The following is a 22,809-nucleotide window of genomic DNA, read 5'->3' as shown; positions in this document are numbered from 1 at the left end:
ATTTGAAATAACTTCAAGTTTAATTTCCGTTTACTGTCAATCACAATTATTGATTGCATAATCATTCCCTTTCCCCATGAGGATGATCATGCATCAGTGATGCCAGCTTCTGCAAAGAACTGACAGTCGTTCCAAGTATATGTGTGCCTGATCTTACATTGAAATTTATCTGGTTTTTGTTTTTTTTTAATTGTGTCTGAACCAAAAGAAGTTTCTCAAAACAAAGTAATTAAAAAAAAAATGTGTTCCATAAGTTCATTGCTAATAATCTCAGTTATACTGATGTAATATCCTTGGTCTATTTAGATCAGTTGGGGATTAGCATTCGTTGAAGCATATGATGCAAGAAAGCAAGCTTATACAGCATCAGACAAAAAAAAAAAAAAAAACGCCCCATTTCACCCATCTGCTCACTCCAAAAGTTTGTCTAGTTCAGCCTTAAATTTAATTAAGCCAAACTTCCACAACAACATGAAGTGTGTTCCAGTAATTAACTACCTGCTGGCTAGAGGTACACTTCTGCACATCTATTTTACAACTGCCTATCAATAACCCCAGGGGCTCACATCTGGTGGGTACACCTAGGGTCCTGAGCTGGATATCATTTTTCTTGGTGATTCCCTTCTACTTTTGTGTGTGTGTGTCTCTCTCTCTCTCTCTCTCTCTCTCTCTCTCTCTCTCTCTCTCTCTCTCTCTCTCTCTCTCTCTCTCTCTCTCTCTCTCTCTCTCTCTCGGGGTAACTCAGGAATATTTTTTTTTTTTTTGGTTGGTGCAGCATAAGCCTCGGGCTTCCTTACACCATATAAAACTAATAATAATAATTTGAATCTATGCCCCCTCAGTTTCTTAGTCTGAGCAAGTGGAAGTGTCTCGTCAGCATTGAGCTTGCTCAAACCAACCATTCAAAGCCTTATGCTGTGGCATTTCAGCTCTTTCCCTCCACTGTCCCAGAATTTTGTGTATTTAAAGTATAAATCATAAATAAGAAAAAATATATAAATTTGACATTCTGCTTCACATTAATGTTCTATCACATACATTCACAACTAATTACAAAAAAGTGTCACTTTGGCATTTTTAATAGACTCAAATGTGCCATTGCATAATGTGATATTTGCACCAGTGAAACTTAAGTGGATATTTTTCATCCAAAGTAAGTAGTCTTATGTGAATTTATCATATGATGCAAATTTGAGCCATACACATTTATTTAGAGCTTTCTGAAAACAAAAAGTAATGGCTTAATCTTTTACAGAGTATGTGCACATGTATGTTTTTTTGTGTGTGGCCCCTGAGGAGTATGTATGTTTATATACATTTTTTGAAGTGATTCAGTAACTCTTCTTATATGTTACAAATCTTCGATAAGTGCTGCCATCTTTTATCTGTGTTTATAAGTACCATCAGGTAGATGGCAGCACAAAATTAATTTCCAAATTAGAGGAGGAGGAGGTGATTATGCTTGCAATTTTTGGCTTACATAAGTTGAATTTCTCTGAATTCAGTTGAATAATGAAGAGATGTGGAAGATAGTATTAAATGAAAAAAAAAAAAGTGAGTTTTATGAATTTTTCTATGTTTTTTTTTTTTTTTTTTTGTGACTTTTTAAAAAAATGATTTGATTTTTGAGAGTAATTTCATCCAGATATAATAGACAGCAAAGTCTAAATAAGAACAAATTTATATATAAAAGCATTTATGTACAGTTTATATATTTTAAAAAATTTTGAAAAAATTCCTTCATAGAGCCCATGCAAGTGAAAATCTTTCCCTCAGGGCCTTATATTTTCAAAACACTCAGAAAAGCGTTAATTAACTATAAAATAATTAAATAAAAATTCTAAAGGCGATCTGTTTAAAGAAGTGGCTACTGTCCAGGGAAAGAGGAGTGGTTTTTGTTTTCACAGGAGAAGGGAATTACAGTGGTCTCAGATATCATAAGTTCTCTTCAGTAGGACCAAATGATAACTTTAACAAATATAAATGCTAAATATGAAATGTTTATAAAGTTATTCTGGATGCTACCATGAAAAAAGAATATTAAAGGTTAAGACCAAAACAGACGGTGGCAGAGAGGAAAGATGCATGGTATAATTATAAATTACACAGGTCAGTGGTTACTCTTCAGGAAAAAATGTGTGGGTTTTGGTTTTCTTTAGCATGTCTACTTTTTTGTGATGAGACCAATTACAGGAACTCCCTGACTTAAGTAATACTCGACTTACAGAAATTCGACTTTAGGTAAGTTTCTGCTGGTGGGTGCAAACTTAAAAAAATCATGGATATGTATTTTGCATCCCGTAGAAATAAATGGAGGTATTGTGAAAATATCGTAATGTTAACCCAATAACACATTGGTTTTTTTTTTTTTTTTTTTTTTTTGTAATTCATTTGAAGTCCTTAGAAGTTAAATTTCACTATATAACTAAGCTATTTATCTCTCTAAAAGGTCATATTTATAATGGAAATTGTACTACACTTTCATCATTATCACGTGTTCCCGTTATAAGAATCAATTTTTGAATGCCTTTGTGATATTTTTTTAAAGCACATTTCTTGAAGGTCTCATGACCAGAAAACAATAAAAACAATTTGCACTTTCCGGTTTATTGGGCTTTTCTGTTAGTGCATCTAATTATAAACTGGTAGAAAACGCGATCTTATTGCATTTGCAATAATACTGATAACTGCAATTGTGTGGGTTTTTTACGCTATTATGGTGAAATGTGTTCCCCTTCACTGAAAACTTCAGTCATATAAAAACAAATTTTCAGAAACTTCTCTTCATTCCTATTTACGTATTACAATGATGAAGGGAAAGTGACCAATGAAAAGTAAAAATGGTGGTAGTGCCAAGAAATGAAACAAAATTGATTTAGAAATGAAAGTGAAAATTATTAAGAAGTACGACACAGGACTAAGTTTATCTATTGCAAGGGAATTAGGTCTTGCTGCTTCAACAGTGAATACTATTTTAAAGGACAGTGCACGTATAAAAGAATATGTCAAAGGATCAACACACTTAAGATCAACTTAAGTGATCACGCACTTAAGTGATCACAAAACAGTGTTCAGGTGCTATATTGAAGGTGGAACGGCTGTTAATAATAAGGATGAAAATTCAGATTCAGAAGCAAGTGCCCCAAGTCTAATGACCATTCAAGCAAAAGCAACAAGTATTTATAAAGATATTAAGGATAAGTACGGCAAACCCCAACCCAAGTTTGTGGCAAGCAATGGGTGGTTTAATAGGTTTGAGCATCGCGCTGGTTTCCACAACATTAAAGTACCAGTGAAGTCACCAGTGCCAATTCTGCAGCTGCAGAGAAACTTTGTGATGTGTTGAAAAAATTATTGATGAAGGCAGCTATTCAACACAGCAAACTTTTAATGTTGATGAAATTTCTCTGTATTGAAAAAAAATGCCAGATCGAACATACATTGCCAAAGAGGAAAATACAATGCCTGGTTTCAAGGCATCAAAACATAGGGCCCCAAGCAAGGTTCTTGCTTGGGGCTAATGCAGCGGGAGATTACAGATTAAAACCACTTATTTTGTGCCATTCTGGAAATCCTTGTGCATTTAAGGGCATCAATAAAGCAACCCTACCCATGCATTTACGATTGAACCAGAGAACAAGGATAACAATATCTCTCTTTGAGCAGTGGTTTAAATGTTGCTTCATTCCCGAGGTTGAAAAATATTGTAAAGACAACAACTTTCCATTCAAGAATTTTCTTCTATTGGATAATGCTCCTGGACATCCTACGTGTCTAGATGATTTCAATTCGAATGCGAGTCATATTTCTACCGCCAAACATGACTTCACTCATCAAACCTATGGATCGGGGTGTTATTTCAAATTTAAAACCATACTATTTATGCACAACATTTGCTCGGGCATTGTTTGCAGTAGATGGTGAGAAAAATTTTACGTTAAGAGACTTTTGGAAATCTTACACTATTTACCACAACGTCTTAAACATTAATAAGGCGGAAATTACTAAAAATTGTTTAAATGGCACATGGAAGAATATATGCCCACGGCACATAAGTCTTCGAAGATTTTGAAAAAGACGAATCATATGAAGAGGTTACAGGTAAGATTGTAAAGGTTGCAGTGCTACTTCAGTTGGAGGTTGTTGCCAAAGACGTGAAGGAGTTAATAGAGGAAGAAGAGAAGGAATTATCTAACGAAGAACTTATTGACTTGCAGGCAGCAATAGTGAAAGAAGAAAATGATGACGAAGTTCAAGATGAACCAAATGAGGAGCCCAGACACTTCATCACCAGAGAGAGATGGCAATGGCATTTTGTGAAATTGCATCAGCAATGGCGAGGTTTGAGAAGATGGATCCTGACAGCCAATGATTCTTAAAAGTTAATGATATGCTTGCTTGCTGCAAATAAATCATAGATTTATTTGTATAGGTGAGAAAAGAAAGAGGTGTCGTTTCTACAAAAATCATGTTAGATGCTCTAAAAAAACTCAAAGGTGTCTGTGAAAAAATATTCTGTTGAATTAAGTGTGCGTAAGTCATCTGTAAAAGCCTGGGAAAAAATCCTAGGATTTTGCACTTATGGTTAGACCAGGATTCGAGCCTGTGACCACCAAATACGGAGGATGAGGAAAGGTCAGGGAATGACCACCGCATATCCCTGGAGCAATATGGCCTTAGTTGCTAATGCTCCTAAAAACCAACCAAACAAACAACAGCACTTGTGGTAGAGAGAATGAATATGAGAAAGACAATTTTTTTTTTGTTTTTTTTGTTTTAGGAGCATCAGTGACCAAGGTCATGTTGCTCCGTGTATATTTTCTGTAAATTGCATGTGTTCCGATTTGATTTTCTGTTTGCTGGATGACAAAACTGTGTTTCCGGGAGAAAAAAGCATGCTACCCTTTCATGAGACCAACTGACTTATCCAAGTTGTGAAAAAATTCCTCCTGTTATCGATGGGATTTGAACTCATGTATGGGGAGAACTGACATACTACGAACTGTACTACCCATGAGGGTGAAAGACAATGTAGTAGAGAGAGTGAATGCAAGAGAGAGACAATGTGAACTGCAATCAGCAGACCCACAAAAGAATGCATCAAAGAAAGGCCATGATGGTCTTTCATCAAAATAATTATGATGTAGAAAGTTTTATAGCAAGTGAGAGATGGCTTGGACATTAGAAAAATGGTTGTCATGTTTGTCGAATATTTCTTTTTTGATTCAATCAATTCAGCAAGCACAGTTGCGAGTGCTGCACAAGCACGGGGGAAATTCCGACTTGCATACCATTCCACGGAATGCATCCCTTACATAAGTCGGGGAGTTCCTGTATATGAACATGATGAGACTGATTATACCACTCACACATGACCAACTTTTGGTGTTTGTAGATCATTGGTATTCTTCGGTCTGAGGCCTTGCTATGTTACATCAAACATTAAAATTCTCCTGTGTTAAATCTGTTTTTTGTTTGTTTATTTTTAAAGAAATTCAGAAGTATTTCTAAAAATTTGGTATTGAATTTAATATTATTAGTGGCAATTTATGCAAGAAAGCAAGCTTATATAGCATCAGAAAAAAAAAAAAAAAAAAAAACCCTTCCCCATTTCACTTATCTATTCCCTACAATAGTTTGTCTAGTTCCTCCTTAAATTTGAAGTGCTGAATTCCTCCTTGAAGTACTGGGTCCACTGTTGTTTTCAATATTTATCAGTAATATTGATGAAGGTATATCAGGCTTAATGTCTAAGTTTGCAGATGATACATAGATTGGCAGGGTGGTTAACGACAATCATCAGCGCAAGCTACTGCGACAAGATCTAGAAAAATTGAATTGATGAACTGAGAAAAGGCAGTTGAAGTTTATCATTGACAAATGCAAAATATTGCACATGGGTAGCATAACTCCAGAGTAATTTATCAACTGTGTAATACTACACTCAGCGTAACGGAGAATGAAAAAAGACTGAGGTAATTGTGCAGTCAGACATGAAATTCTTTGAACAGTGCAGACATGCTGCCAGGACAGCTCATGTAGGAGTTTTGTATAAGACCACGGTTAATTCGCATCTTGAGTACAGTATACAGGTCTGGAGGTCTCACTGCAAGAAGGATGGATTGCTGCTGAATGGGTGTAGAGAAGGGCAACTACATTGGTGAAGGGAACGGAAGGGTGCTCTTACCTAGAAAGGCTACAGTTCCGCAAATTGCAGCATCTTGAGACCAGGCACCAGTGGGGAGATCTGGTTGAGGTGTTTTAAAGCCTTGACTGGTTTTAGTAAGCTGAATGTTAATGGTATTCTTCCACTTGCTGAGACTACACATGTGAAGGGGCATAAATTTAAGTTGAAGGATGGTTGCAGGATAGATGGGTGGAAGTTTGCCTTCAGCCAGCAGGTGGTTGATCATTGGAACAGACTTCCATCTGTTGTTGTGGAAGTGGATGGGTTTAATAAATTCAAGGGAGAACTAGACAAATTCTTGGAGAGTACAGATGGGCGAACTGGGTTTTTTTTTGCTGATGCTATATAAGCTTGCTTTCTTGCATCATTTGCCATTACTACCTTTATAAGCTTGCTTTCCTGCATCATTTGCCATTACTACCCTTACTAATTTATTTAATCTATAGCTATCCACTTCCACAACAACAGATGGAAGCAATCATCCACCCTCTAGTTAATGGCAAATTTCTGCTATTCTGTAACCATCCTTCCTCAATTTTAATTTATGCTCCTCATGTGGATACTCATTATCTCCAAGAAATGAAAAACTAAAATTAATGCAATCTTCATTATATTTACTCTTTTTAATGTTCATCATATACCGATATCTTGAACATTTTTATGCACTATTTCAGAATTTTGATCAATTGAATGCATTTTATTAATTTCTTGGTTACCTTGAGTTGAATTTGCGGGAACATTTTGTTCCTTCTCATTAACATGTTTTTCTTCATTGTTTTTCCTTATGTTTCTAGTCTTCAACCAACAATCCACTGTAGCTGCTATAAATTAAAAATATTATTTAAAATGTACTTCTATAAAACTTTTATATATTTATTTATTTTATGTTTTACTGAACTCACTGATGTAAGAAAGCAAGCTTATACAGCATCAGCAACCAACTACCTTTGGATAAAGGCAAACTTCCGCACATCTATTCTACAACCGTCTTTCCTCAATTTGAATCCATGCCCCCTCAGGTTCTTAGTCTGAGCAAGCAGAAGTATCCCATCAACATTGAGCCTGCTCAAACCATTCAAGACCTTATACACCTCAATCAGATCACCTTGCAGGTGTCTAATCTCCAGATGCTGCAACTTGCAGAACTTAAGCCTTTCTTAAGTGCACCCCTTTGTTCCTCTCATCAATCTTATTACCCTTCCCTGTACTCATTCTAGCAACTCTACATCCTTCCTAAAATGAGGCCTCCAGACCTGTATATAGTACTCAAGCTGTGACCTGACCATTGCCTTATACAAAGGGATAACCACCTCCTTGTCTCTTCTAGCAAAATTTCTATATATCATTGACAAAACCTCATGACCTGCTCTGGCAGCCTGTCTGCACTACTCAGAGAACTTCATATCTGACTGCACAATTACCCCAGGTCTTTTTCATTCTTCACCTTCCTGAATGTAGACCAAAGAGTTGGTATGTTTCTCTTGGGTTACTACTAACCATATGTAGTACTTTGCATTTGTCAATGTTAAACTTCAGTTGCCACTTCTCAGCCCATCTGCCTAACTTTTCTAGATCCTGTTGCAGTAGCATACTGTCTTTATTGTCATTAACAACCCTACCAACCGTTGTATCATCTGCAAACTTGGACATTATGCCTGATATACCTTCATTGATAAATACACAAAACAAAGATGGGCCCAGCACCGAACATCAGGGGACTCCGCTAATAACAGTCCCCGTAGAGCAGTGTCCATTTATTGCCACTCTCTGTCATCTCTCATTCAACCATCCCTTTATCCATTGCAGTAACTTGCCCTTAATGCCATACCTTCCAGTTTGTACAGCAGTCTCCCATGTGCAACAGTATCAAAAGCTTTCCTGAAATCCAAGTATATGATATCAATATTATTTTTTGCATCCAGTTCCTTTGTGACCACATTGTAGTATCCAATCAAATTGGTCAGACAAGACTTCCCCTTAACAAAGCCATGCTGTGTCTGAACTATTGCTGCTGTCTTGTCTAGGTGGGCCTGTATTGCCTCTTTAACCAATGGCTTCATTATTTTCCCTGGAACAGAAGCGAAACTAATAGGTCTATAATTATTTGTGTCACCCTTTTGAATTGGGGATACATTTGCAGATCTCCAGTCCATAGGAATCTCCCCTGACTCTAAGGATGCTCTCATAATTATGGCTAAGGGTTTGCTTACTTCTCTTGCTGCCTGCATTATAACTGGATAGATTCCATCTACCCCAGGTGCCTTTTTTATATTAAACTTCAATAATTTCTCTCCACTTAGCTCTCAGTTATCAATAAATCACTTAGCTCCCTGTTAGAATTTGATAAACTTCTGTCATTCCCCTCCTTGAATAACTCCTCATGTGTGAATGTAGATGCAAAATACTCATTCAGTTTATCATCTGCTTGAGCAGGATCATCAATAGTTGAACCATCTATGTTAAGTGGACCAATCTGATTCATCCCCTTCCTTCTAGAGCTTACATAAGTAAAGAACTCTTGGCTGCTTTTCTTTGCATCCTTTGCCAAAGATTTCTCCCGTAATCGGCCTTTGCCTGCCTAACCTCCTTTGTGACTTGATTACAGACTATAGATTATAGCCTATCTGTTTATTACAGATTATATCTTATATCTGTCGTAGGCTTTTGTGTTTCCTGATAATTTATATGCATCCCATGCATTTTTCTTCTTTGCCACGAGCCTCATTAATTCATCTGACATCCATTTAGGCCTGAACCTCGAACAGTATTTCTTAGTTGGTATGGAAAGTCTAGTAGCTTCCAAGTCCCTGAAGGCTTCCCATTTAGAATTCACCATTTCATTGGTAACATCATTAGTTGATCCCACTCTATAGAATTTAAAAACTGTCTTAGACTTAAGTAGTCACCTTTACGAAAACAAAAACCCTTCCCTTTACCCTTGATTGTAATTACATCTTTGTCGCCGACCGGGCTAGCCGAGTGGGTAAAGTACCTGCCCGGCAACCCAAGGTCGCGGGTTCGATTCCCGCCTCGGGCTTGGATCAAAGTACTGCAAAAACCTTGGGAGGTGCAATATGGCCATAGAAGCCGATGCGCCAACAACTACCAAATCAAAAAAAAAAAAAAAAAAAACATCTTTGTCTGCCAGCAGCAAAAGTTGATGACGTTGTAGAGCAGATATCATCTTTTAAAGGCACAAAAGGTGATATTGTTGTACACGTTGGAACTAATGACATTAAGAGTAAGAGATCTGCAGATTTACTGTAGAGTAGACACCTGCGAGGTGATCTGATTGAGGTGTATAAGGGCTTGAATAGGTTGAGCAAGCTGAATGCTGATGGGATTCTTCCTGTTGCTCAGATTAAGAACCTGAGGGTGCACAAATTCAAATTGAGGGAAGACAGTTGTAGAATAGATGCGTGGAAATTTGCCTTTAGCCAGCGGGTAGTTGATGGATGGAACAGACTTCCATCTTTTGTCGTGGAAGTTGATAGCCGAAATAAATTTAAAGCTGAGCTGGACAGGCATTTGGAATGAATGGAGGGCTGAAATGGGAGGTTTTTTTTTTTTTTTTTTTTTTTTTTTTTGGCTGATGCTGGATAAGCTTGTTTTCTTTCTTCATATGCCTATGCTAAGTAAATCCCACATCAGTACATTAGGTGATCACTATCACCTAGTGGTTCCTTTATCTGCAAATTCCTAATGCATGCATCATTATTGCTGATAATCACAACAAGGGTATTGCTCCCTCTGGTTGCTCCTCGAACGTGTTGCTGTAGAAAGCAATCCTCCAATAAATCCAGAAAAGTCTTGCTAGCGTGCGAGTTACCAATCCTCAAGTTCCAGTCAATATCTGGAAAGTTAAAATCCCCCATTACAAGACATTCTAATTTACTGACCCATTCTATTTCTCTGCACAACTGTTCATTGTACTCATCAGCATCATTAGGCCTATAATATACTCCTACTCTCATTTTCCATTTCCTAGTGTTTGTCACACCAAACAGACTCAACATTGCACTGTCCACCTGTATCAACTGGATGCACTTCCTTAGATTTTGTGTTTCTTAACTAACAGTATAACCCCTCCTCCCTTCCTACCCTTTCTGTACGCATTGTACTCCCCAAATTCCAATTCTGCACTGCTTATATTTGTGTGACACCATGTCTCTGATCTCCCAACAGTATCTGCCTTTGATGTCTTGATCGGCACTTCAAATTCATCAATTTTATTTACTATACTTCTAGCATTAGTGTACATGCAAGTATACATGCACTTGTTCTTACTCTTAGTTACCCTAACAAAACCCATATATTTCTTACTTAACATTTTACTATTGACATATGTCATTTAAAAAAAGTGGGAAAAACCCATATTATTGATAAAGTAAGCATTATAAAATTTTGCAAATTATATTAAGTAGAGTTTCTGCACACAGTTCCATCTAAATTTATATAAATTTTGAAATACCTTCAATTCAAAATTCACCATGAACATGCATTATTTTATTGTCTTTAATAACACCGGATAATTGGTAATCTGGATTCACGTGGAGTATGCATTTTCAACTATTATTTTTTTTTAATAAAAAAATATTTTTATAAAAATTGAAGATGTCATAGAAATTTTATCATGAACCCCCAGGGGTTCGCAAAATCAGGGGAACTGCTGATTTAAATAAATACATGAAGTTATTCATCCCACCAACACTCCCATAGCTCTTTACCCTCCTGATGAGAAGCAGCATTATGTTTCAAGTAGTGGAATCACAAAAACAAGCTCCCTCCCATCTCTCCATTTCACAACCAACATTGTTTTATTTCACTATTGAATTCTTCTTATAGTTTGTAATAGGTATAACATGTAGATTTTGTCATTCAGTTAAAACAGTGATGTATTCCATATTTTTAATGCACATTATATCAGTTGGAAGAATAAATGCCCATTATATGCAGTCAGTACTGTAAACACATGCTGTACATGTACTGTATTTTCAACAAACTGCATGAAGATTTAACATTCCAGTTGATGTACAAATGCAAAATATTATTGCATTTTCATATTGTGGTGATATAAATAATACAGCATTATAGACAGTACTTTAATGTAATAAAATATACAGTTTACTTATAAAAGTGATAAACAGTTGTAGATTTAAAGCATTAGAACATTAATAACAGTAATAAAAAAATATATTAAAACCCTGGATATAGCCTTGGGTATTGCTTCTTACTTTTATTATTATATAATGATCGGAAAAATGTCTCTGTCTAGCAAATAGCTCTCAACTTATGGGATTGTCCTGGAGTATAAGCAGAAAATTTTTTATTTTTTGTGGGGGGGTCGAATTATTATATGTTATTTTCCCCCCAGACTCTCAATAAGGAGAATGTATGAGAAATATAGGAATTTGAACCCTGTCCCCCACCCCAAATACGCTTCATCATATAAATATCACATATGATGTAAGAAAAAATAGTATGGTGCTTCTGTAAGTTTTAATGTTTATTCGGAAATCTCTGTTTGGCATTGTCAATTGCTCAGACCATGATGCTGCAACCAATGCTGTTTACATTCTTTAGTTAGTTGCTTTTATTTTGTTTTTCCTTGAGGGATTTGTCACTCTCTTCCATATATGCTTTAAAATTGTATTATCATTTTATTATTATTATTAATAGCCATATGGTGCAAGGAAACCTGAGGCTTATGCTGCACCAGGAAAAAAAAAAAATTCCTGAGTTACCCTGAGAGAGAGAGAGAGAGAGTGAGTGTGAGAGTGTCAGTCAAAAGTAGAAGGGAATCACCAAGAAAGAGAAGAATGATGATATCTAGCTCAGGACCCTGGGTGTGCCAAGCCTACACACACCAGATGTGAACCCCCGGGGTTAAAATATAAACTATTTAAAAGTGGAATGCAAAAAATCTCAAAATTTTTCCTCTGCATAGAATCCCATGCTGAGAATAGAGCACCAGTTGAGAAACATTGCAGTAATAGGTGCTGTTGTTAGCCTGGCATCGATAATTTTCTTCAGGTTGTCATCAGACAGTTTTTAAGACATAGGTGTAGCACTAATTTCAAAATGTTTTGAATGTGAACAAAGAAATTTTAGGAAAGTATTGCAGAAAACACTAGGTAGTATCATAAAATTTTGGGATTTTTTGTGACAGACTTTCATTAAACAGACTTTTCTTAATGTCGTAGTGACTGCTTCTATTAATCTCATTTATCAAAGGTGTTTTGTATCATTTTTGATAAAACAATTTTTTTTTTTTTTTTCTCTCCAGAAGAATGTGACTCCGTCCAACACGGCAAATGCTGTGCTGGTATTCTTAGTGGTGACAGTATGCAACTAAGGTTTCTTCAGTTGATATCTTGCATCATTTAAGTATTGATATCCTGGCCACTATACTCTCCAGATCTGAATGTATATCACTTCTTATGAAACACACTTATGCACACACTGTCATTTCCAATTTTCTTAAAGATATTGTTTGTAGAAATTCCTGGCTTCAGTTCTTTAATTGTGTGGAGACTGGCATGCAATTCAAGAACTGAAATAAGGTGTTTTTTAACATTGAGATAGCATCAACAAAGAAAGTCTGGCTGGAATAATTAGCATTAGCATTAGTAGAGGCATATGATGCAAGAAAGCAAGCTTATTCAGCATCAGCCAAAAAAAAAAAAAAAAACCCTCTCCCATTTCACCCCTCCGTTCGTTCGAAATACCTGTCCAGTTGAGCTTTAAATTTGTTTAGGCTATCAACTTCAACAACAAGTGATGGAAGTCGGTTCCACCAACCAACCACCCGCTGGCCAAAGGCAAATTTCCGCACATCTATCCGACATCCGTCCTTCCTCAATTTGAATTTATGCCCTCTGAGGTGATTATTCTGAGAAAGATGAAGAATCCCATTGGCATTGAGCATGCTCAAACCATTCAAAGCCTTATACACCTCTATCAGATCACCTCGCCGGTGCCTAGTCTCCAGACTCTGTAATTTGCAAAACTTAAGCCTTTCTTCGTAAGAGCAACCCTTTGTTCCATTTACTAATCTTGTTGCCCTTCTCTGTACCCGTTCCAGCAGCTCTACATCCTTCTTGAAATGAGGCCTCCAGACCTGTATACAGTACTCAAGATGTGGCCTAACCATTGCCTTATACAAGGGAATAATCACCTCCTTATCCCTGCTAGAAAAATTCCTGTATATCATTGACAAGACACCATGAGCTACTCTTGCAGCTCGTCTGCACTGCTCAGAGAACTTCATATCTGCCTGCACAATTACCCCCAGGTCCTTTTCATTCTCCACTACTGTCAGTGTAGTACCGCAGAGTTGATACATTGCTCTGGGGTTACTGTTACCCATATGTAGTACTTTACATTTGTCAATGTTAAACTTCATTTGCCACCTCTCAGCCCATCTGTTCAACCTTTCCAGATCCTGTTGCAGCAGCATAGCGTCAGTAGTGTCCTTAACGACCCTGCCAACCTTTGTATCATCTGCAAACTTAGACATTAAACTTGATATCCCATCATCAATATCATTCATAAACACCGAAAACAACAATGGACCCAACACTGAACCTTGAGGAACTCCACTAATAACATTAGTCCACGTTGAGCAGTGTCCATTGATTACCACTCTGTCTTCTGCCACTCAACCATCCCCTTATCCATAGCAGCAATTTGCCTCCAATGCCACACTGCTCCAATTTGTGCAGCAGTCTTCCATGTGCAACAGTATCAAAAGCCTTTCTAAGATCCAAATATATAATGTCAAAGTTATTCCCTGCATCCAGTTCTTTTGTGACTACATCATAGTATCCAATCAAATTGGTCAGGCAAGACCTGCCCTTAACAAAACCATGCTGCGTCTGAGCTATAACGGAATTCTTGTCTAGATGATCCTGCAGTGCTTCTTTAACCAGTGCCTCCATTAATTTACCTGGAACAGAAGTTAAACTAACAGGTCTATAATTACTTGTGTCAGCCTTTGATCCTCCTTTGTGAATTGGGGTTACATTTGCACATCTCCAGTCTATGGGTACCTCCCCTGAGTCCAAAGAAGCTCTCATAATTATGGCCAGGGGTTTGCATACTTCCTTTGCTGCCTCCTTTAATATAACTGGATAGATCCCATCCACCCCAGGTGCCTTTTTTATGTTTATCCTCAACAATCTCTCCTCCACTTTCCTCTCAGTTATTACAAAATCATCCAGCTCACTGCCAATGTTTACTTTACCTACATCATTCTCCTTCCTGAATAACTCCTCATGCGTGAATGTAGATGCAAAATACTCGTTTAGATTGTTAGCCACCTGAGCAGGATCCTCAACTGTTGAACCATCAATATCCAGTGGACCAATCTGATTCATCCCTTTCCTTCTCGAGTTCAAGTATGTAAAGAACTCCTTTCTGTTTTTCTTTGCATCCTTTGCCAAGGATTTTTCGTAGTCTGCCTTTGCCTGCCTAATCTCCTTTGTGACTTGGTTACAGACCAACTTATATCTATCATAGGCTTCCATGTCACCCATTAATTTGTATGTATCCCATGCATTTTTCTTCTCTGCCACATGTCTCATTAGTTCATCTGACAACCATTTAGGCTTAAACCTTGAACAATATTTCTTAGTTGGTATGTAAAGCCTGGTAGCCACCAAGATTAGTTCCTTGAATGCTTCCCATTTTGAGTTTGCTGTTGGTAACATCATCAGTTGGTCCCACTGTATAGAATTTAAATACTGTCTCAGACCATCATAGTCGCCTTTACGAAAACAAAAACCCTTCCCTTTACCTCTGATGGTAGTTACCTCCTTGAGTAAATCCCACTTCAACACACTGTGATCACTGCCAGCTAGTGGTTCATTTATCTGCAGGTTCTTAATGCATGAAGAATCACTACTGATAATCAGATCAAGAGTATTGCACCCTCTTGTTGCCTCACGAACATGCTGATGTAGAAAACAATCATCCAATAAATCCACAAAAGCCTTGCTAGTGTGCGAGTGACCAACCCACAAATTCCAGTCAATATCTGGGAAATTAAAATCCCCCATTATAAGACTCTCTGATTTACTGGCCCACTCTATTTCCCTGTACAATATATTATTATACTCATCAGAGTCATTAGGCCTATAGCACACTCCTACTCTCAATTTTGATTTCCCTATGCTTATGTCACACCAAACTGACTTGACACTGCCCTGTCCAGCGATGTCAACTGGCTTCACTTCCTTTGACTTTGTGTTTCTTAATTAATAGCATAACCCCTCCTCCCTCCTGTCCTGTCTATCCTTTCTATATACATTGTATTCCCCAAATTCCAGTTCCGCATTACTTATATCTGTGTGACACCACGTCTCTGATATCCCAACAATATCTGCCTTTGATGTTTTGAGCAATACCTCAAATTCATCAAATTTATTTACCAAACTCCTAGCATTGGTGTACACGCAGGTATACATGCACCTGTTTCTATTCTTAGCTACCCTAACACAACCCATGTGTTTACTTGTAACGCAATGACTACCAGCAGTCTCTGAAATATCCTGCATCTTGTTTTTCAGACTTCTGCTCATTTGAATAGAAGCAGTGCAAGAATCACTTCCACCTCTGCCAGTGGCTACTGTTAATCTATTAGTCCTTGTAACCCCCCCAACTAGCAGTTTTCCGACCCACCTAACACTGCCTCGACAGCATCAGCAAAAATTCTAATTGAATGCTATCAAAGATTACTATGCAGTATTTTTGATATTGATGGTGTACATATTGAAGTCTGGTCAGTTCAGAGCAGTGATGGCAAGACTATACATTCTTAGCCCCCAGATGATCTTTAAAGCCTATACCAAACCAGTCATGGGTAAAACATATTGCAGTCAGCATGCATCAACAAGTAGATGCCAGAGAGATGCTACTGTTTTTAGCAGTAGCATCTTTTTTGTTTTTTTTTTTTTTTTTTTTTTTTAACAAGAAAATCAGTGTTACTTGAGCAGGCATGACGTATGCCAAAAATAAAATTAAGCTAGTAAATATTTTTTTGGTCAAACTATGTCATTTCCAATACTGTATATTTGTGCAGATTGAAAGGAAACAATAATTGAGGAATAATAAATTGACGTTGATAGCACTCTGATGGAGATATATATTATTTTATTTATTTATTTTTTTAATTCAAAGGGCTCTGGCATACTCTATACCAAGTGTTTAATCTTGGTATAGAGTATGGGTTTAATCTAAAAGAAACAAATTTTTATGACAGTTTTGCTACATTCTTCTGTAATTTCCAAGTGCTCATTCCAAGTGTTTATTCTCCAGTTCATCGTAATTTTTCAGAATACATACAAACTACCAGTTAATGCATATGCATTAACACTATGCAGTTATTCTTTCTGTGGGAATCGCAGCAACTGCACACACTGTCATCACGTATCAAGTGTATTGACAGTTAGTAAGGTATATTGTAATATATGTTAGTTAAAGCTTTCGGCTTAGTGTTTGTTATTTCTTGTTTGCTCATGTTAATAATGCCAAATTTAGGTATCCCTGGGCTCTGGCATATATTTAGAGGTCCTAAATATAAGGTCATGGGGCTTCATTCAATAGAAATTGCATATTTCTAGTGCTCTCTTCCCACTTCAGGGTACCTAGAGTAAGGGCAACTTGTTGTGAAGGATGAGTAGATATGGTGTATCTACACCGATATTATATAATGTTTATTATGTACTTTTACTGTGCCTCCGTAGTCAGGTGGGCAGGAGCAGCAGTGCGTAGCACACGCCTCTTGATTAGACCAGTGTTCGAACCTGTGAGCCACCAAATGTGGAGGATGCAGAAAGGTCAGGGAATGACCACCGCATATCCCTGGAGCAATATGGCCTTAGTTGCTAATGCTCCTAAAAACCAAATAACAATAACAATGTACTTTTACATAGTAAAAATGGATGAAGAAACTGAAAAATGAGAAAATTATTTTATTAGACATTTTTTATTATAATATGTTACACAATGTAAGGTTAAGTAAAGTTTGTTGAAGTTACACTATTTTTCAGTTGTATAAATAAAGAATGAATGCAGCGTTCATTTTTTTTTTTTTTTTTTGCATTTTTTCAGATAAAATTGTGTCGTAGCATTTAGTTATGTCTTTAACTTCGCGCTTAATATTTTTTGCACGACCATGAAGAAGATCATTCTCACAAAAAATATTCAAGTGCTTGGTCAATTTTCTCAAGGGAAAAAGCTTTAATTCTTTAATTTTCAAATCCTTGTAACTGCGGGGACTTGAATAATGAATGCTCGGATACCGGGGACCCCCTGTATAAATATGTGGTTTTTGCTATAAAGTTGGTTGAAATTATTAGAACATCTTTTTTTTTTGGAATGACTGTATATTGATGGTATATTTTAGTTTATTTAATAGTTAAATTGCCATATGGGGTCAAAATTTGATATTGGTATAATTGGGAGAAACCTAGATTTGCTCTGCTGTAGAAAAATATTAACAGTAAAGGACTTTTTATAGACTCATTTGCATATATGTTTGCATGTGTGTGTATGTATATATATTGTGTGTGTGTAGTTCTGTATATGCCTATTGTCTTTTGCTATGTTTGCCCATCCATCTGCATGTAACATAGGGTCTCCCACTGGATATCTTTTCATGAAATGTTATAATTGGGCCTTTTAAAAATGTTCTTTGAGTCATTCAAAATTTTATTAAAATTGGAAAAATAGAAATCTGGCAATTATTATTTCTTTTTTCCATATAATTTGTATGTAAAAAAGAAATTCATAGGTTAAGTGTAGTTTTAATACAGCATTGTTAGCTTTAGACAGTCCATGCACACTTTGTGTGTATTGTTATGTAAGACTTGTAAATGTGTGTTGCTTGAGAGAGAGAGAGAGAGAGGCTTAAAAAAAATATCAGTTATAATTAAATCGAATGGCTAAGTTTAGAGAATGTTAAAAGTGAAGAGTTTTATTAAGCATCCTATAAGGTTATAATCTTAGTAATTGACAGAGGTAATTATATTTACTCTTTGCTTCAATTAATCACAGAAAAATAGAAAAAAAAAAATCAATAAAATTTTTCTTCATTTAAGGGGAGAAAAAATCATATGTGCCTGAAATTGTAATGCACGATGTACATTAACTAACTTGTTTATTATTACAAAGAACCCCTTTATTCAGATAGAGAATAAAACCATAAATTAATGGACACATTAAGTGTGAACTTAAATTGGAATGCAAATGATATTTTATCATGTATTGAAAAATAAAATTTTAAACATGTCAACCTTTAGCAAGATATGTTCTGGAGTTGTACCCGGAACGATTTGAAGAGAATTCATTGAATTGCTAATATGATGAAGCTAAAATACTGTAAAATAATTTGTAATACCAACAGTGTACACTTCTGCTGTGTCTGAAATTAAAAACCCTTAAAGACAAGCTTCAAAGAAAGCACCCTCAGTCTGGAGTGCAGAAATCAACATGAATAAATAGTGTAACCAGCATTCTCAGTGTCACAGCTCATGTGATTTATATATGCTAGAGTTTTTTTTTTTTTTTTAATTATTATTATTTTTTTTTAATTTTTTTTTTTAAAATAATTTTAAGGTTCTTCTCAATGAAATTAATAGGCTTTCTCGGATTTTTAAAGTTACATTGAGTTTTCATTCAGACCACCTTAGCAAGAAGCAGTTTTGTAAAAGTTACGTATGACTAATAATGGTGTTTCAAATTTCTGTTTTGGTGATTGGAAATGGTATCTGTTAACTCAACTGCACTTTCCCTATTTCTGTGGCTTGATAATTGATTCTATCACATGGACAAATGTAAGAGAAGTAATATCTGTATAACACAACTGTGTGTGACAATGATATTAAGTAAATCACCATAGTTTTATTAGTGAATGTATTAACATGGGTAAGAGTGCCCAAGTAGCTCTGATATTTCAGGTAAACAAGCTCTGTGACTGATTTCGAAATACTTTTCTGCTATTTAAACTTTTTTTTTTTTTTTTTTTTTTTTTAATACTTGCATTCCCACTTTTCTCAGTTTTATTTAAAGAATGAGAGAATAATGAAGTATTTTATAGATAATATATCACATATAATTTCTTTTGAGAAAAAAATGAATAAAAATCAGTGTTTATTCATACTGCTGATTATTTGATATTATCATTCATTTGATTCACAGAAAGCATGTACAAAATGTATAAAAACTAAACAAATGGTTTCTTTTTTTTTTTTTTTTTTTTTTTTTTTTAACAGTATAAATAGATAATTTCATTTCTGAAATCTTGATTTATGATTATTTATTTTTTCTCCAGCAGTCTGAAAAAAGTGTGCATTCTTTTATTTCTAGGACCTTTCTACTGTTGCATTCAGGATGGGTGAAATTCTTCACTCAGACTTGGAATGTCCTCCTTCACCAGCAAGGCTGGAATATACTTCAGAAAAACATCCTCGCCACACACTTGAAGCTATTAATTTACTAAGAAAACATCGAGAATTATGTGATGTCGTATTAATTGTAGGTACACGTAGGATTTTTGCCCATCGAGTTATCCTTTCAGCATGCTCTCCTTACTTTCATGCAATGTTTACAGGCGAATTGGCAGAGAGTAGGCAAACTGAAGTAAGTGTTTGTTCCATTTAAAAAAAAAAACTTTTCTGTGACTGGTTGCTATTGTGTTTTTTTTTTTTTTAGATTCGTTTTGTAGTTAAAAAATGAAAGTTGAGGTTGCCTTGTATTTCAGTTGTATTTGAATTTCCTAGTATACTTTGTTTTTTATACCAGCTTAAAGATATATAATGATTACTTTCCATAAATTTTATCCTTGCATGGCAGAACAAGAATTTTTGCTAAATACAAAAATAAATATAAAAGTGTTAGAAAAAACTGAGAGAAATATGCCAAAATATATTTCCTAATAAACAGGTTAATAAGAAATTTTTTTTTTTTTTTTTTCATTACATTTTGGCACGTAGTCAATAAGAGTTTAAAAATGAATTAAATAGTACGTAGTACTACTTAAATTAAATTAAATTACTAAAGTATTAAATTAAGTACGTAGTACTATATTTTACCTTTTTTTTTTTACTATATTGAGGTAAACTTCTCTTATTATTTTATAAATATTGATATCAACGTAGAACAATTGAGCATTACAGCTCTGGTTCATACTATTCAATTTACATTTTGGCATACTCAGCGATTTTTAATGGTGATTTCAGAAGTGCCCTTTGAAAATTTTTCTATCACTTACAGTTTGAGAAAAACCAATTTGTGAAATTGGTAATAGTACATGTTTATCAAGTTTTATTTAATTTTTATTGAAAACCTAAATGTACATAGAATCGATTAGAAAAAAAAATGGCTTTAAAATTATTAACTGAATCTTAATGTATCTAATAAGTATGGGTTTTCGCCTTTTTGAATTTTTTGTGGGATGTGTGAAACACACCTTGAACTATGTAAGATTGTATATAAATTTGCTCATTTTATGCAGAGATATAATAATGCATACTTAGATTAAAAATATCAGAAACATTCTTTCAATAATTACCAAGTTTGCATACCAACAAACTTGATGATTATTGAAACACTAAGTTAGACACTTTTGTTATTGGTAGACGGATGGAAGTTTATTGCAAAGAAATTACTTACAGGTTACTGTAATTATCCATTATTGGTGACACCTTAATTCAGGGACTCTTAACCTGGTGCTCACGAGCACCAGGTTAAGAATCCTGGCAACCTGCAGCTCTTTGAACATGTAACTGCGTCTCTTTAACTTTTAGCCCACATGTACAAGTGACATATTTCTGCAAGCAAATATTTTCGAACACTAACTATATTAAAAATAAATCAAGAAACCATCTGAAAAATTGAATCTCTCAGCATGTTTAAAGATAAATTACGGTATACTTGCCTGATGTTGAGAGACTTACTCAAGAAGTTCGGCAGAAAAAGTCGCATTAATTCATACCTAATTGGTTGTTTGTTACGTTTTTTCAGTATTAATAAATATTTCAAAAAATATTTTTTTAATAAAAAACCCCCAGCCTTCCCCACAGCTTGAGCTGAGGTGCAGCTCCGAATTCTTTTTTTAAAATTAGCTCAAAAATGGCTCTTCACTCAAAAAGGTTGCCGAACCCTGGCTTAAGCTAAAAAAATTATATATAAGTCTTTGTATTTAAAAAAGGTTTTTTTTTTTCTATTTCTCAACTTTCTCAATATTCTACAAAAATGCATGCCCGTCTTTGCTAGAAAATCCTTTCTTTTGTTAGTGATTGGAGGAAATTTTATATATTTTGTGATGTTTTAATCTCAAAAACGGTCCAAGTTTGACATTTTGATGGTATTCTTAAATTTTTTTTTTTTTTTTTTTTATTATTAATTATTGTTAATTTGACATTTGGTAAGAAAAAATTTAACAAAATACTTTGTTGAGAGTATGATCAAAGTTGCTGTAGTGTCGCTACAGACCTAGGATACTGCCTCATGCAATTCTCAGCTTCTGGTTTTAACAAGCCATAGGTTTCTGCTGGGTTTCACTCAGTCGTATATGTATAATGCTGACTTAAAAGGTGATAAAAGCGTTATAGTAAGAGATCTTTTGATTTTGTGTGCAAAGGCTTAAATGTATTTTCTTTTAACAGATTTAACTAAAATTAATAAACCATTTCACAATGGATAAGTTTTAAAAAAAAAACCAAAATGAACATGATGAGGAAAACAAATTATGCCTTAACACTATACTACTTTTGCAGTTGTCGGATTTAGGTCTACATTGTTTCAAATGCAAAGAAACCAAAATTAAAAAAATATGCATTTCACTCCTCTTGAGAATATGATTATTTGGTAATAGATAATAGTATTGGAACTGGTGTAATTTGCTTATTATGTCAGGCCTGTTTGGCTGGCTATCAGAGGTCAAATTGGGAAAGACATTACCAAACATGCCATAGGAATTTTTATGAAGCTTTTCCTAAATTTAATGATATTAGAGAAACTAAACTTCAAGAAGGAAAAAAAAAAAAAAATTTGAAAGACAGAAAACTGTTTTAAATTTAGGTCAAGCTAATAGTAGTAAAGTGTTAGCGAATGAAGTTTCATTTATTTTATCAAATATAATTGCAAAGAATTCATTGCCTTACACTAGTGGTGAAATAATAAAAAAATTGTGTAGTGTCATCATTAGAAGTGCTTGCTAGCGTCTTACTAGAAAAACAGAAAGCTACCTTGATTAGCTCTGCCAAAAATATTCCTTTGAGTAATGATACAGTTTCAAATCAAGTTCATAAATGGCAGATGTAATATTCAATGAATTATTAGGTAGAATCGAAAGTTGTGTATTTTTTTCCACTGGCACTTGATGAGTCGACTGATGTTTTGGGCATATCACAAATCATGTGTTTTATTCATTTGATTCAACATAATGGCATTTGTGAAGAAGGTTTTTTTGGCTATTTTGCCACTTGCTGGTCATACAACTGGAAAAGATGTATATGACACACTTATAAAATTCCTCACAGTGCACAAAATTGATCTGAGTAAACTTGTATCAATTGTTACCGATGGTGCGCCTTCCTTGATAGGCAAAAACAAAGGCC

At 35.2% G+C, this 22,809-nt stretch overlaps 1 protein-coding gene across 4 annotated transcripts in view; it reads left to right on the top strand.

Annotated features, from left to right (window-relative positions):
• dbo (Kelch-like protein diablo) overlaps positions 1 to 22,809 on the top strand; it is a 279,705-nt gene that overhangs the window by 8,916 nt on the left and 247,980 nt on the right. For all 4 annotated transcript variants that reach the window (XR_016546845.1, XR_016546844.1, XM_090371089.1 and 1 more), the window contains exon 2: positions 19,556 to 19,828. Coding sequence is in view for 2 of the 4 variants with exons in the window: in XM_090371089.1 (XP_090227215.1) it covers positions 19,580 to 19,828 (249 nt within the window). In the remaining 2 variants the exon portion in view is untranslated. The remainder of the gene's footprint in view (positions 1 to 19,555; positions 19,829 to 22,809) is intronic.

The sequence above is a fragment of the Mastigoproctus giganteus genome, chromosome 4, assembly GCF_048544385.1.
Source record: "Mastigoproctus giganteus isolate SK-2022 chromosome 4, ASM4854438v1, whole genome shotgun sequence".
Lineage (NCBI taxonomy): Eukaryota > Metazoa > Arthropoda > Arachnida > Uropygi > Thelyphonidae > Mastigoproctus > Mastigoproctus giganteus.
Note: the sequence above shows the minus strand (reverse complement) of the source record. Positions and strands in the feature narration are given on the sequence as shown.